The 15,701-nt window shown below is 40.5% G+C and overlaps 1 protein-coding gene across 2 annotated transcripts in view; it reads right to left on the bottom strand.

Moving 5' to 3' along the window:
- Positions 1–1,991: 1,991 nt before the first annotated feature.
- LOC120557311 (butyrophilin subfamily 1 member A1-like) overlaps positions 1,992–15,701 on the bottom strand; it is a 28,213-nt gene continuing 14,503 nt past the window's right edge. The window contains exons 3-5 of one of the 2 annotated variants that reach the window (XM_039797514.1): positions 3,391–3,669; positions 3,092–3,229; positions 1,992–2,710 (exon numbers count right to left, since the gene is read on the bottom strand). In XM_039797514.1, coding sequence (XP_039653448.1) covers positions 2,619–2,710; positions 3,092–3,229; positions 3,391–3,669 — 509 coding nt within the window. In that variant the 3' untranslated portion in view covers positions 1,992–2,618. The remainder of the gene's footprint in view (positions 2,711–3,091; positions 3,230–3,390; positions 3,670–15,701) is intronic. The other variant, XM_039797513.1, reaches the window with a different exon arrangement.

The following is a 15,701-nucleotide window of genomic DNA, read 5'->3' as shown; positions in this document are numbered from 1 at the left end:
TAAGCCTCGATGAAGACAGATTATTTTAAAAAGTATTAATGGGATTTGAAAGTTGAATACCAACACTGAATGTATGAAAGATGGGGAACGTTTTAAAGTTTGAATGGAGTTTCTCGGTGAATGTATGAATGAGTAGCTAGCAGTTGAAAATGTATGAAAATGTGTCAACTTTGAAACATTTTTCCATCCGCTTTAATGGGGAAAAAATGTCCGCTAAACGTTGAAAATCTCGGAAATTATAAATGTTATAAATAATAAAAATAGTAGCACGCCATTCTGAATCAAGCCGAACGTTTTGATGTATGAATGAAGTTTCTATGTTGAAAAATGTGGAAGGAGTTAATGAGCAAAAATCCGGCGGAATAAATAAAGAAATAAATTTTATCGGTGTAGAATATAGATGTGAATGCCTTCAGCATTCACACCAATAAGTATGAGAAACAATAGTCATTGTGCCGATTGCTGCTATTGCAGCACATCGGCACACTGAATAATAATATGTTTGTACAATCGCCAGGAACTAATATATATATATATATATATATATATCGCTCTTTATAAAATATAACACATACAGGCTGATCTTTCTTTAACAATGTTCCAGAACCAGCATCAAGAAGAGTAATTAAACATTCAGCATTTTATTCCTATTTGGCAGTATGCTTACTGGACTAGATGTTAGGATCCCTTTATATTCAGCACAAGCGCTGTTGGAGACAGACGCGTAACTATCGGTAACTAGCAGGGTAAGCAGTGCTTACGGGCCGGACCAATCAGGGGCCCTGGAAGGACTGGAAGATATTGATTGACAGCCGGGTCCCCCTATCGCATTTTCATTACGACAATCCCAGCAGTCCCACGTGCAGTAGGGGTGGGCGATACTGGGAATTTTGGTATCGATCCGATACCAAGTAAATACAGGGCTAGTATCGCCGATACCGTCACGATCATTGAATAATTGTGATTTTGCCTTTAGTTAGTTGATTATGATTATGATAAAACACAGGACAAATCTAAATGTTTTTATTTACTAACTAGAACAATAAAAAACAATGTAACGGTATAAAAATAATAAAATATAACAAAATATTGCGGCTTACAAAGACTTACAAAGATACGTAACGGCTACAAGTGTGTGCACTATACCAGATTTACCCTATTATACTTCATCGACAGGAATCGATAGGTCAAACAGCAAACAGCCAGCCACAAATAGTCTCTAAACAAAGCATCAGGCTGTCTTTGAGATTTCACATGAACAACAGTTAAAGTTACTCAGGCTACTGAAGAATACTATAATAAAGAGCTTCCATCCTTAACAAACAGCCATGTATATATGGGCTCTTCCAGTCTCTCCACTGCTGGCTGTTCCAGTTTAAAGGGAGAGAGGAGCAAGAGGGGTTAGGATGGTGACCGGCCTCTGATGAGCTGTTACCACCTCCATCTTCAGCCAGAGAGGAAATTAATTCTTCAGCTTCTTCTTGCGTTGTCCCCCCCCCGGCGGGAGGTGGTGTGCTAACAGGGCTTGAAGCAGGTGAATTGGTCGTGCTATTAACGTCATCGCTACACAATTTCTTAGTAAAACCAAAATTAATTAAAGTGCCTTGTTTTCTTTTTGCCATGACTATATGAGGCTTACTGCAGAATAGACCTCCAACGTTTATATTTTTTCTATGAATCTTTGAGTTAACATGTGCCACGCCTTGATGCTCATAACAAGAATAGCATGTATAGTTTTATAGGTTTAAATCGCCGTCATGCATGAATGAATGATATTTTAGCAATTTTACACATAATAATCCACGATGATCCCATTACACAAAACTGAAATTGCATGTCGAAGTGATACATTGTCAATATTTTTAGAGACCCCCCCCCAAAATTTCACAAATCACGTTTTCAGGGGAGCCCATGTCTTATTAAGGGGAGCCGAGCTCCCCCTAGCTCCACCTAGCTCCCCCGTAGTTCGCACCCTGCTATGGTGAGAACAGGTCAAATTAATTTCCTTGTTTCTGTTATGAAGACGAGACGTGTGTGACTCGAACATCTCACGTTACCAACAAAACGTACAGCGAAAGACATTTCAGACAGTCCTTCCAACCTGTAGACATTTTAAAATCAATGTACGCTGGAACCATTTTTCACTTTGAAGCCGCTGAGGCGGCTGCGGTTTCAATCCTGTGGGCTCTGTGCAGCGGGCGGGGCTGCTGAGTTCCCCCGCGACTGAGGCGCACACGCAATCACACGCGGTGGATGAAGGAAAAACCGGAGATGAGACGACACGATGACCTAAATTGAGGACAGCTACAGAAATGTTGCCATGGTGGGCCGCCACTACAAAATCCACAGAGGAAACACTGGACACACAAACACACCGTACTTCTATAATTGTGAGGACGCTCGTTGAAATAATGCATTCCTTAACATCAAACTTCAGATCTAAATGTTTAACCCAAACCTGATTCTGAGCTGAATCTTAAAACCAGGTCTGAACCCTCAAACAGGCATTTCAGAGTCTGTCTGAAAGTTAGGACCGCACAAATTCAAAAAGTCAAACTGGTTCTCACAAAGATAGATGTACAAGTAAACACACAAACACCTTTAAAATGGACTTAACGTCATCGACCAGTTTGTGAATGTAGCAGATCTGAACACTCTTCACATGAACAGTTTTCCTGGTGGCCCGAATCATTTCCTTCCTGAAGAGAACCTGCAGCAAAGAAAAGTATACATTCCATAAAGTCAACTTTTACATTATACAGATATTATTTTGGTGGCTAAAACAAATAGATTTACATTTCATCAAAAGTCTGTTATACAAACAGGTAGCTCAAATCAAATCTGATTGGTTCATAGCAGTGTTATAATAACCACATACAAAGGCTAGGATTCAAATTCCTCAGAATTAGACTAAACTTACCTTTATTACAGCAAATTCCTTAGAATTAGACTAAACTTACCTTTATTACAGCAAATTCCTTAGAATTAAACTAAACTTACCTTAATTACAGCGTATTGTGATGATCTTTGAGACTACACAGAGCTTGAACTATAGCAAGAATCAGAGCTATCAAACATGATGTAAACTTACGTCTAATGGCGTGTATTTCGATGACCTTTGTACAAGCAAGCAGAGCTTGAACTATTGCAAGTATCAGAGCTCCCAAAACCAATCCACCAAACAAACATCCGATGGCCACTTTACTGAAGGAGTCCTCACACTCTTTCTCTGAAACGCATCACAAACAGCTGATGTAACTCAAACTGCATACCAGGTACAGCACACAGACTACACACAACACTTAAAAGGTGTCTAAAAATCTTTAAAACTAATAATACATGAACAAATTAAATTATTTCCTGATTAAAGCACCAAGAAAGAAATCTCACCACAGATATGAACAGAGGTCTCAGAGTGAGTCTGATGACTGATTTCCTCCTGTGTTACTACACAGAGGTAGTTGTCTGTCTTGGTCACAGTAGTGTTGAGAGTGATGTTGTAGCTGCCTCCTCTTTCTGAGGTCTGTGGTTCCTCAGCAGGAAGTGTGTTTCCAGCACTGTCCTCCCACTCTAGTTTAGGTTTTGGAGCCGCCCTTCGGACCACACACTGCAGCAGGGCCCAGCCAGCTGTGGCTTTCAGAGTCCTGATGTAGGGTTCTGGTGAGGCAGCTGTAAACACAGTATAAACAAAAGCTTATTAAAGACAGAAATTATAGTAATGTGATAATATAACATTGTTATGTTAATCCCTGACTGTAGATACATTGTGTTTAAAGAGAACAACAGAGAAAATCTGAATGTGAGGTTTAACTACACAGTGTTTGATAGAACACGATATGGAGTTTTTTTTCTTTTGAGAAATGTGCTCATTAATAATCACTGAAAGAACCGTATATGACGTGTGTGTGGATATTAAGAGTTTCTAAGAAAAATCTAGATCTATGGCTACGTTCACACCGCAAGTCTTAATGCTTAATTCTGACTTTTTGCTCAGATCAGATTTTTTGTTTGGCTGTTCACATTACCTCATTTAAATGTGGCCTATATCAGATTCCGGTGTGAACTGTTTGCGGTTTCGAACTGACCTGGATGCGCATAAGAACAATAACAATGACATCAAACGCAGCACGCTGTTGCATTAAAGTAAGTGTAAAGTGTGTAATGGCAGCCGTAACATTAATGAGCCGGTGCACATTTACACACATTTCGTGTATATGGTTGAAATGACAATAAAACACACTTGAGTTGAGTTGACTGTCTCACTGTCTGTCTGTCTGTCTGTCTGTAAAGGGTAGGCGTGGCTTGGGAGTATACACTAAAGCAGCGAAGCAAGTGCATTCTGGGATTTGTTGTCTTTCATCCACATGAGCCAAAAACACATTTTCTGGCTTTTCTCGGCCTAGAAGCCACCAATTTCCAAACAAATGTCACATTTCTACTACATAAGTGACCCAATATAAAGATATATTCATCTTTCCAACGGTGAAATATCCCTTTAAGCTGAAACGACAACCAGTTACTCGTTTTTCATTTATCTAACACAAATATTCTGTTTCTAGCTTCTTAAAAGTGATCATTTTCTGCCTCTCTGTTTTATGTCTTTGTAAACTGAATATTTTGGGGGTTTGATTGTTGGTCAGATAAAACCAGACACTGGGACACATTGGGCTCTGGGATCTTGGTCGGTCATTATAAATAATGGTAATAACTCTTGGTCATTATAAATAATAGTAATAACTCTTGGTCATTATAAATAATGGTAATAACTCTTGGTCATTATAAATAATGGTAATAACTCTTGGTCATTATAAATAATGGTAATAACTCTTGGTCTTTATAAATAATGGTAATAACTCTTGGTCATTATAAATAATGGTAATAACTCTTGGTCTTTATAAATAATGGTAATAACTCTTGGTCATTATAAATAATGGTAATAACTCTTGGTCATTATAAATAATGGTAATAACTCTCGGTCATTATAAATAATGGTAATAACTAACTCTTGGTGATAAAACGTTGACGGGCCGTTTAGAGACAGAGTCAGACCTTCAAACACAGATCAGGAGAAATCATTGGTCAGTCCTGATTGATGTCAGTGATTTCTACACCTGCAGCGTGTGCTACAACTCTGTCACCCAGAGGCTGGGATTATTATTATTCAAAGATTCAGACACAATATCTTCACTTAAATACATTAACCCTTAAAAACATTGTAGAGATCAGCGACATTATTCAAATTAGAACTCCCCTCGTCTGTTTTTTAAGATAGATCAATTTAGATCTAAAATACATCTGATCAACAGATATATTATCTTAAAATTAGATGTTGATGTAATGTATTAACAAGGCTCCAGACTAACGTTTTGCCTTGGTTGCACTGGTGCGCCTAACTTTTTTAGCACAAAATTTAGGTGCACCCAAATTTTTCCTTGCGTCGCCATCAACGCTGAATGGCGATACATGATATACAGTACAGGCCAAAAGTTTGGACACACCTTCTCATGCAATGCGTTTCCTTTTTATTTTCATGACTATTTACATTGTAGATTCTCACTGAAGGCATCAAAACTATGAATGAACACATATGGAATTATGTACTTAACAAAAAAGTGTGAAATAACTGAAAACATGTCTTATATTTTAGATTCTTCAAAGTAGCCACCCTTTGCTTTTTATTAATAAGGGAAAAAATTCCACTAATTAACCCTGACAAAGCACACCTGTGAAGTGAAAACCATTTCAGGTGACTACCTCATGAAGCTCATTGAGAGAACACCAAGGGTTTTCAGAGTTATCAAAAAAAGCAAAGGGTGGCTACTTTGAAGAATCTAAAATATAAGACATGTTTTCAGTTATTTCACACTTTTTTGTTAAGCACATAATTCCATATGTGTTCATTCATGGTTTTGATGCCTTCAGTGAGAATCTACAATGTAAATGGTCATGAAAATAAAGAAACACATTGAATGAGAAGGTGTGTCCAAACTTTTGGCCTGTACTGTATAGCTCTGTATGTTTTTATAAAGTGGGCTAAATGTTCAGTTTTAAGTCAAAGCCACTTTTCACTAGTGTTAATTTTGTCACCTATTTTTAATTTAGTCTTAGTCTTGTGCCAAACATTTTTGTTAGTCAAGTTTTAGTCGACTAAAAGTCTCGTAATTTTAGTCTAGTTTTAGTCAAAAGAGAACTCAAGGTATCTTAGTCGAGTTTTAGTCGACTAAAAGTCTCGCCATTTTAGTCAAGTTTTAGTCAAAACATTTGTCTTTTTTTTTAAATAAATTATTTCTGATAACCATTTCAGTCAAATAGTTATAAAAATAAATAAATTATATAAAGTTATATAAATATTGAGCCTCTTCCTTATTTCACCAGTAAACGACAAAAACAACCACTGCATTGGAAAAGGATATTTTACAATAAAATAAATGCAGCACGAAACTGGCGAGGCGTATTTCAAGTGAACGCAACATATGTGTTGTTTTTCAGACAACGGCAGCTACAGACTGTCGTACGTCTCGTGTTGGAATCCTACACAGTGAAATAGAGACAAACCTTTACACCGTTTAGCTGTCAGCATTGTAACCCTTTTATATGTCAATGATTGTAACCGTGTTTACTCCAACTGCTAGCTAACGGTATGCTAACGTTACCTCCTGCCAAGTGTAGTGTTAACTAGCGCCCCATGCAGCGATGTTTCGGTTGACTCTAACGTCCGTTTAGGAGCATCAGAGAGAAGCGCAGGCATTTAAGTGGCACCAAAATCTGCGTTGCTATTCGGTCCGGTAGATAACAGTCGTTAGGGCACCTGTCGGTGCCGTAGCACCGGGTCTCGGTAACAGCTGAATATTCTATCTCATGATGAAAAAGTAGAGACGATTGTAGACGAAAATTAAGAGAGATTTTATCTTAGTTTTTATTTTATGCAAAACATTTTAGTCTCGTCTTTTTTCGTCAACAATAATGCATGTTAATTTAGTCTTAGTCAGCGTTTTTGGACATTGGCGCAGTCTCGTCATCGTCTCGTCTTAGTCATGGAAAAAAAGGTCGTTGACGAACATATTTAGTCTCGTCTCGTCTGACGAAATTAACACTACTTTTCACAAGCTCTTTTATTAAAACAGATTGTGATAAAAATAAAATGCAGAGACAGGGTTTCCTTTACCAGTTTGAAAATATACAGCTGCAACACATGTAAATGAAAGTTATCTGAAATAAATATCCTAGGATATATAAAGAATATACACTACCGGTCAAAAGTTTTAGAACACCCCAATTTGGAGTCACGTGATCGGCTCGACAGAGATGGCAGCTTAGGGTTCTAGCTCCAGGCCTAACCTCGCCAAATAGTTGTTTTTTTGTGGTTCCACCACTGATATTTTATTACTTTGTGCTCGATAGAGTCATTTGAAGCAGAATGGCAAGCAAAAGCAAAACTCAACGTGCCGATATGGAGGCAATGGCAGACGCGGTGCTTGAGAAACAGAAGGGCTACCTTGAGTCGCTTTTCTCTCGGAGCGACGAGAAGCTAACTGCTATACACGCTCAACTAGCATCACTGACTGCAAGCCTCGGCGCTATCAGATCTGATGTGGGCACCCTTAAAACGGCCGTGGAGAGCAACTCAAATACTCTCGACGACTATGGCCAAACTCTTCAAGAGCTGCAGGTGAAGCTAGCAGATATGGAGGACAGAAACCGTAGATGCAATATTCGCATTATCGGGCTAAAGGAAGGCCTAGAAGGCTCCAATGCTATTCAGTTTCTCTCGCGCTCTCTGCCCCAGTGGTTCCCAAACTTGTCAGATGTCCAGGTCGAAATTATGAGAGCTCACCGAATCTACAGTGACAGCGCAAAGGGGAACAACACCGACAATCGCACGCTGATTTTCAATGTGCTCCGTTACACAACCAGACAGGCAATTCTGCAAGCGGCACGGAGATCCCCGCCCGTGGTTGCGGGAAGAAAGATCCGCTTCGCCCCAGACTACAGCGGTTTCACGGTCAAGCGGCGCCAAGCCTTCTCCCCAATCATGGATTCAGCGCGAGCCAAAGGGTTGGATTTTTTCCTGATCTACCCAGCCACTTTGAAGATAAAGGACGGCCCACGATACAGAGCTTTTACCTCCGCTAAAGAGGCTGAGGATTATGTGGCCCGCGCTGCTCTCCTTCGGACTGTAGCAGCAGAGACGACCAGCATCGCGGAGAACGCCGTGGAGGAAGCTCAGGCTTAAAGTGATGGTTCGAGTATTTCACCCTAGGTTTGACCATGACTCGACCAACACCCCAACTACCTGGGTTAAATTGGGAGCGTAAGTAAGTAGTAGCATATAGCGAGAGGCTAATGATCGTGTTCTTAACATTACCCATAATAATCCCAAAATGATAAAGGTCTACACTATATAAGGTATACTATAAACATGGATTGGATTTGTAGTACACCAAAGTTTATGTATAACACTGGGCTTCTGCTCTCTGCTGTTGTTGTTGCTGTGTAGAGTGCTAGGAGTCACAAATTACTACACCAAAGAGATGCAACAAAAATATTTTTAGTTTAACTTATTTTTTAAAGTAAGTGCTGTAGTATAACTAGCAGGAGACAAGTAATAATTGAGGTAAGTTTGGAGACATTACTTATTTAATCATTAAATTAATAAAATTTTTGTTGATCTTTTTGGTTAGTAATTATAGATGTCCCTAAGCACTCTTACTGCCGAGTAACACAGCAGCAGAGAAGAGAGAAAGAACAGGCAAGTGTTATAAACTTCTGGTGTACTTACAAACTTTACAATCCATCTTTTATGAGTATAACCTATTTGTACTAGTGTAGACGTTGGTATCTTCGGTATTAGTTGGGTAATGTTAAGAACACCATCCATTAGCCTCTGGCTAAGCTATTCAGCTGATAACGCTACTTCAGCTAAGCTCCCATTACCCAGGTAAAAAAGCTGGGGTGAGTCAAAAGCAACAACGAAACTTACGTCTCTTGGTCTGTGTCGATCTCTTAATGTGAATTAGTTTAATTGCGCTGTTATCTGATCGCAATGTTGTCTGATACAATTATAGAGCCTGTGTCTCTGAATGACATATCTATCTTGTTAAAAAGTGTTCGACACCATTTTTTTTTGCGTTAAGGGTGTGGATAAATTGATCTTACGCAGGTTACAGGACCCATTCTCGCGCCTATCCCTGTGCTGCCCCGTGTTAGATCTCTGATCACTGACCTAGTTTTAGTGTTAGCCTGGCGGCTTCCCCCCCTGTCCCCCTTTCGTGTCACTGTCTTATGTGTTTTTTGTCGTATGTCTTACATGTTTTGTGTTTTGAGGGTATTTACTCTGGATGCACTGTTGTTAGGATTCGACAAGGTGAAGGGCAGTAGCATGTTGCTTTTCCACATCTGTCTTCATTTAATACACATCTTTTTTGAAAATGGGTGATCTTACATTTTAAGTTTGGAACTGTGGTGGTTTGAATGCACCTCACAAGCGCGCCAGCACCCTGGCCCTCCTTAAAAAGAGAAATGTCGACGTTGCATTATTGCAAGAGACTCATCTGATGCAGAGTGATGCCGGCCGCTTAGCCAACAGATTCTATTATACGATCGCATCCTCATCAGCAAGCTCCAAAACTAAAGGAGTGGCTATTGTGGTTAAAAGGAATCTCCCGCTCAAAGTTTTGTCCTCTTGGTCAGACAATTCAGGCAGAATCGTGGCTGCTGTAGTAGAATTGAGTTCTAGGAAGATTGCACTTGTGTCAGCCTATGCTCCTAATGTTTTTGATGGCGGTTTCGTTCGAACGCAAAGGTCACTGGGGACCAGGCTCAGGCTACAAACGCTCTGAAATCATGGGCCAGCATCTTGGGGATTATAGATATTTGGCGTACAGTTAATCCCACCTGTAAGGATTTTTCTTTCTTCTCAGGTCGACATAAATCTTTTTCTAGGATAGACTCTTTTTGCATCCCCCCAATTGTTTCATTCAATCTACAAAGCGGTGCTGCTCCCCATGGCATTGTCTGACCATAAAGGGGTTCTTTGCGCCGCCACCTTAGAACGTCTGTCTCAGCGTGCTGTTAGATGGCGCTTTAACGCTTCCTTACTGAAAAATGAATCCTACATCACTCAGTTTATTTTTAGAACCCAGAGTATTGTAGAGAACTTGATAAAGGGATTTATCAGGACAACACCATACTGTTCTGCTCTAATAGGCGCAAAGCTTACGTCCTGAGACTACAAAATCTTGAGGCGGAGTTCACCAGATTAGACTCACTGTTACAAACTATTTGCTATAGCTTTAGAGCGGTCACTAGTCAAGAAGGAAATAAACAACATTCTGAAACAAAAGTCTGAATTTCTAATTCACAGAACAAGGCAGCGCTATTACTTTCAGGGTGCTAGACCTAGCCACCTTTTGGCAATGAGGTTAAGATCCAGTAATTATTTTGCAGATATTCCAGCTATTAGGTCTTCAGATGGTAACATTAGTACTGACCCTGTCGAAATAAATAAATCCTTTCAGACATTCTATTCCAATCTGTATGGATCGGAGGTTACTTTGGATAAATCTCACTGTGACAGCTGGTTGAATCAGCTTCATTTGATCAAGTTATCAACTAAGGAATCAGCTAGCTTGGACAAATTGATTGCTATCGAAGAGTTAAAAGTGGCAGTAGAGAATATGCAAAAAGGAAAATCACCAGGCTTTGATGGGATTCCCCCTGAATTCTATGCAATAGAATTCTATTCAGCTTATCCTCCAGTTTGAGTTGTTCGCATTGTTGTACCCGTGACTTAGATCTCTTGCATGGAAGCTCTTTTCTCTCTCACTAGGTCAGAATTCCTTGGTCACTCCATGATGTTCTTTTTGCCAATGTTTCTAACAAACAGTGCCAGCTACGCTTTGGCTCCATTGTCTCACATCTTATCAATACTTGGAGATTGGCTGAAACACACTGCCATATATCTTGTAACTGGCACACTTTTTCCCCCATATTCAATAATACAGCCCTCCTGATTGGGGGGAGGCCAATAACAGCTCCACAATGGGAGCAGAGGGGACTTCATTGTCTAAAAGACATTTTTAGCAGGGTTGGCTTATTGCCTTTTTCCGACTTGCAGGACGCATTCAATCTACCACGTTCCTCTTTTTTCTTTTACCTTCAATTAAGATCGGCACTCAAGGCATACGGTGTTCCTTGGCAGAGGCCTTTGCCCATCCATCCGATCCGGAAGTTATTTACTGTGCACCCTAGAAACTGTGGTATGGTATCTAAGCTTTATCAGTTCTTACTGATATCTGGCCGCTCTGTTCTCCCTATTGAGAGGATCTGGGCACGCGATTGCCCAGGCCTGAGTATCGATTTTGACTGGCATGATGTATGGTCTAGCATTCCAGAAGTATCACGTAATCCGGACCACCAACAGATTCACTACAATTTTATTCATAGGACATATCTCACCCCTGTGAAAATGCACCACATGAAAATAATTAACAGCCCGTTATGCACCTTCTGCCCAACAAAAGCGCAAGGTACATATTTTCACATTATCTGGGAGTGTTCTCCAGTCAGTCGGTTCTGGAACAGTATTGCATCCAAAATGTCTGCCTTATTTAATGTTACTGTGCCCGTTACTGTCAATGTTTTGATTTTTAATGATCTGTCAGCCTTTCAACTCTCTGGAACTCAGAAACGTGCTATATTTGCTGGACTTACAGCTGCGAAGAAAATGATTGCAACTCGTTGGAAACCACCTCACGACCTGTCTATCCATACATGGTCCATTTCCTTCTTGGATGTAGTGTATATGGAGCGCGTATTAATGGAGCACCAGGAAAGACTCTGGACACCTGGGTGAACATTGCTGAGGCTGTTAAATCCGGGCTGTAGCCGTGTTTGGTTTCTTGTCTTATGTCTGTATGTGTGTGTGACTGTTTCTGCTTGCTGTTTTGTCTCCCTCCCTCTCGTCTTTCCTCTTTGTTCCCCTTCTCTTTTTTCTTTTCTGGCATGGGACACGTTCTCTGTCTCAGTGTATTGTTTGTAGTTTGTAGTTGTTTATTTATTTTTATAATATACAAAATAAATAAAACATTTGATCACAAAAAAAAAAAAGAACACCCCAATTTTTCCAGGTTTTTACTGAAATTCATGCAGTTCAATATCTTCTTGTACTCTGAAATGAAAGAATAGAACAAATGAACAGTTTAAGTTAAAAAAGAAATCATGGAATCAATTTATAAACCAAAATGTATTCTAAATTTTTGACTCGTCAAAGTAGCCCCCTTTGGCAGATAGAACAGCTGAACACACTCGTGGCATTCTTTCTACAATGGAAATCAAATATTCTTCAGAAAGTTCTTCCCAACTCTGTTGCAGAAGTTCCCATAAATGTGTGGCACTTGTAGGTTGCTTTGCTTTCACTTTTCTGTCCAGTTCATCCCAAACCAGCTCAATGGGGTTTAAGTCTGGTGACTGTGCTGGCCACTCCATGTTTTTAAGCTTACCATCTTGTTCTGTTTTGCTAAGGTAGTTCTGGCATAGCTTGGACTTATGTTTTGGGTCTTTATCTTGCTGTAGGATGAACCCCTGACCAACTAGGCGCATACCAGAGGGTACTGCATGGTGCTGCAAAAATGCTGTGGTAGCCGTTTTGGTTCAGGGTTCCTTTCACTCTGTACAAATCACCAACCCTGGATCCAGCAAAACAGCCCCAGACCATCATGCTTCCTCCTCCATGTTTGACAGTTGATGTCACACACTGAGGAACCATCCTTTCGCCTACTCTACGGTGTACAAAAATCCTGCGTGATGAACTGAAGATTTAAAATTTTGATTCATCAGTCCATAGCACCTTCTTCCAGTCTTCAGTAGTCCATTGGCAGTGTTTCTTGGCCCAGGCAATCCTCTTTTTCTTATTCTGACGTCTTAGCAATGGCTTTCTTGCTGCAACTCGACCTATCAAACCTGCAGCTCCAAGTTTTCTCTTTACAGTTGAAACTGAGACTTGCTTATTACGACCACTATTAAGCTGTTCTTGAAGCTGTTGTCCTGTGAGCCGCCTATCACGCAAGCTGTTGACTCTCAGAAACTTGTCTTCTGATTCTGTTGTGGCTTTGGGTCTGCCAGACCTCTTCCTGTCAGAGTTTCCCCCAGTTTCTAAGTGCCTTTTGATGGTGAAGAATACTGTACTCACTGACACCTTGACTTTCTTCACAATTTCTCTGTAGGAAAGACCAACATTCTTAAATGGTCTGTCTCTCTTCCATTGTTAATTGCCCTTTTCCCGCCATTTTTATAGCAACACACTACTTTCTGCAGTACAATACTGTTCAAATAATGCTCACGAGGGTACGATACCACAGTGTGTTCCAACAATACTTTTATACAAACAGAGGGGGTTGTAAGTAATCCAGACAAGTGTGAACACCTGTGGGAATTGGTAGCACCAACATTCAAAGCTTGATCAACCTCCATTGCTTTACGTTGTTAACCCATTTCTTGTTCTCTGAAAAAGGCCTTTTTGTAAAATACTGAAATGTACATTATTTTCCAGTTTTGGGTAACCTTACTTTTTTTTAACCTCAGGCAGTTCACCACTTACTTTTGTACCATTTCAAGCTATTCATTGGATTTGAACTGCTAAAATTTCAATAAAAAACTAAAAACATGTTCTGGGGTGTTCTAAAACTTTTGACCGGTAGTGTATATCTCTGAGAAAGCTCCTTTACTTGTTTTCTACAACAATAACAGACTCATTAAAAGAGAAAGATGACGTCCGGATAGCTCAGTTGGTAAATATAGAGGTTCGACTCCGACCTGCACCCTTTCCTGCGTGTCATTCCCTCCTCTCTCTCCCCTTTCATGTCTTCAGCTGTCCTATCAAAATAAAGGCCGAAATCTTAAAAAAAAAAGAAGAAAAACAGACAGAAAGACATAGGGAGACAGAGGGAGAGAGGGGGAGTGTGATGGACTGAAGCGTATGCTACTCAGAGAGTGACGGCTGACTCATTATGAACGGGTCCAGCACGGGTCGAATGTGCTTTGGCGGGTAAGCGGTGTTACACACGTCTTGTGTAGACTATGAAATGTCTGTATCGTCACTGCGCTGCATTTTTAGGAACTATGATATTCTGGCCATGGGTCACATCTCTCGCCCAGGTCTCTGTCTCACACGCTATAATGTGTTTTTCGCCGTGGCGGCCGCAATACACAGAGTTACCAGCGGAAACACTGGTACCAATACAGGTTTCCTCTCATACTTAACAATATAAAGCTGTGTTAATAACAATTAAAACTGTAGACAAATGTCAGCAGTTTGGACTGGCGGCGCTGTGTCTCTCCATGTTGCAGGGGAGCCGTGTGTGAGTGAATGGGGGGGGCTGCGCGGAGGAGAGGTCCAAACACAGGCACGGCTTTACAGAAGGAATGAGTCATGTAACGCAACATTAAACCATATCCATATAAACAACATTGCTTCGTTCGTGGAGAGGCAGCGGATGCAAGGACGTTAGGTGCACCGGTGCGAGCTAGGAAAAATCTTAGTCGCACCCTTACAAATTTGGGTCACATGTGCGACCAAATTGGTCACACTCTAGAGCCCTGATTAATATTCACTATCAAGAAGAGTAGTTTAACTTCTGGCTATTCTGTGCATGTGCTTTAAATATATAAAATCAAACAACACATGGACCTCACAGAGAACTAAATGTGACTGAATGAAGTGAGACTGAAGGGGAGTGGCCTTGTTAGCTTGTTAACATGTAGCTAGTTAATCCCCGTCCCCCTCTGCTCCTCAACATGAAGGTACTGCATCACAAGATTTAAATGATACTGAGGTCTACAGAGTTATAGCACACATCAGTGACATCATCGCCTTGCTTTTCTCCTGATCGGTCTTTGAAAACATTAAGTGGAGGGTGATTGGCTTGCTTCTTCACTTTGTTGGATAAGAAGATCGATAGCACTCCCGTCCGTACGGTAAATATGAAGCTACAGCCAGCAGATGGTTAGCTTAGCTTAGCATCAAGACTGATAGAAACCAAAACATGCAGCCATGCATCAAAAAAATGACAGGGAAGAAGAAGCAAACTAGTAAACATGGATGTAAAACACTCAAAACTCACTTGGTTCGGGCGCCCGGATAGCTTAGTTGGTAAAGCCGACTCTGACCTGCAGCCCTTTGCTGCATGTCATTCCCCCTTTCATTTCTTCAGCTGTCCTGTCAAATAAAGGCCTAAAAATGCCCAAAAGATAATCTTGAAAAAATAAATAAAAATAAACTCCCTTGGTCCAGGAAGCCGAGTGGTTAAAGCAAGCAGCAGCTGAGTTACCATTAGAACAGCAGTAAGCAGAGGCAGAGACTCAGGTCCTACACCAGGATTTAGAAGATCCTGCAGGCAGCAGGACCATCAGGGTCATTGATTAGTTGCTTACGTGGAAAGACAAGATCAGGTAGCGGCAAAGGAGAAAGAAAACAAAAAGATGGCAGGTCAATTTTTATACCATAAGCATCACATGTTGAAACTATGAGAAACCTCCTGGTCCACTGAATCATTCTGAAATTGTAATTGTCTCAACATCACTGGGAGTGCTCCTTGTTGACAGATCGTATTTAAATATTGAAAATGTGCTCTGGATAGTTTACTGAGGTAGCTCCTCCCTTAAAGCCATGACAAAACTATATATTTGGATGAAGACATTCACAA

The sequence above is a fragment of the Perca fluviatilis genome, chromosome 4 (genome assembly GCF_010015445.1).
Source record: "Perca fluviatilis chromosome 4, GENO_Pfluv_1.0, whole genome shotgun sequence".
Lineage (NCBI taxonomy): Eukaryota > Metazoa > Chordata > Actinopteri > Perciformes > Percidae > Perca > Perca fluviatilis.
The sequence above is the reverse complement of the archived record's forward strand: the minus strand, read 5'-3'. Positions and strand labels throughout refer to the sequence as shown.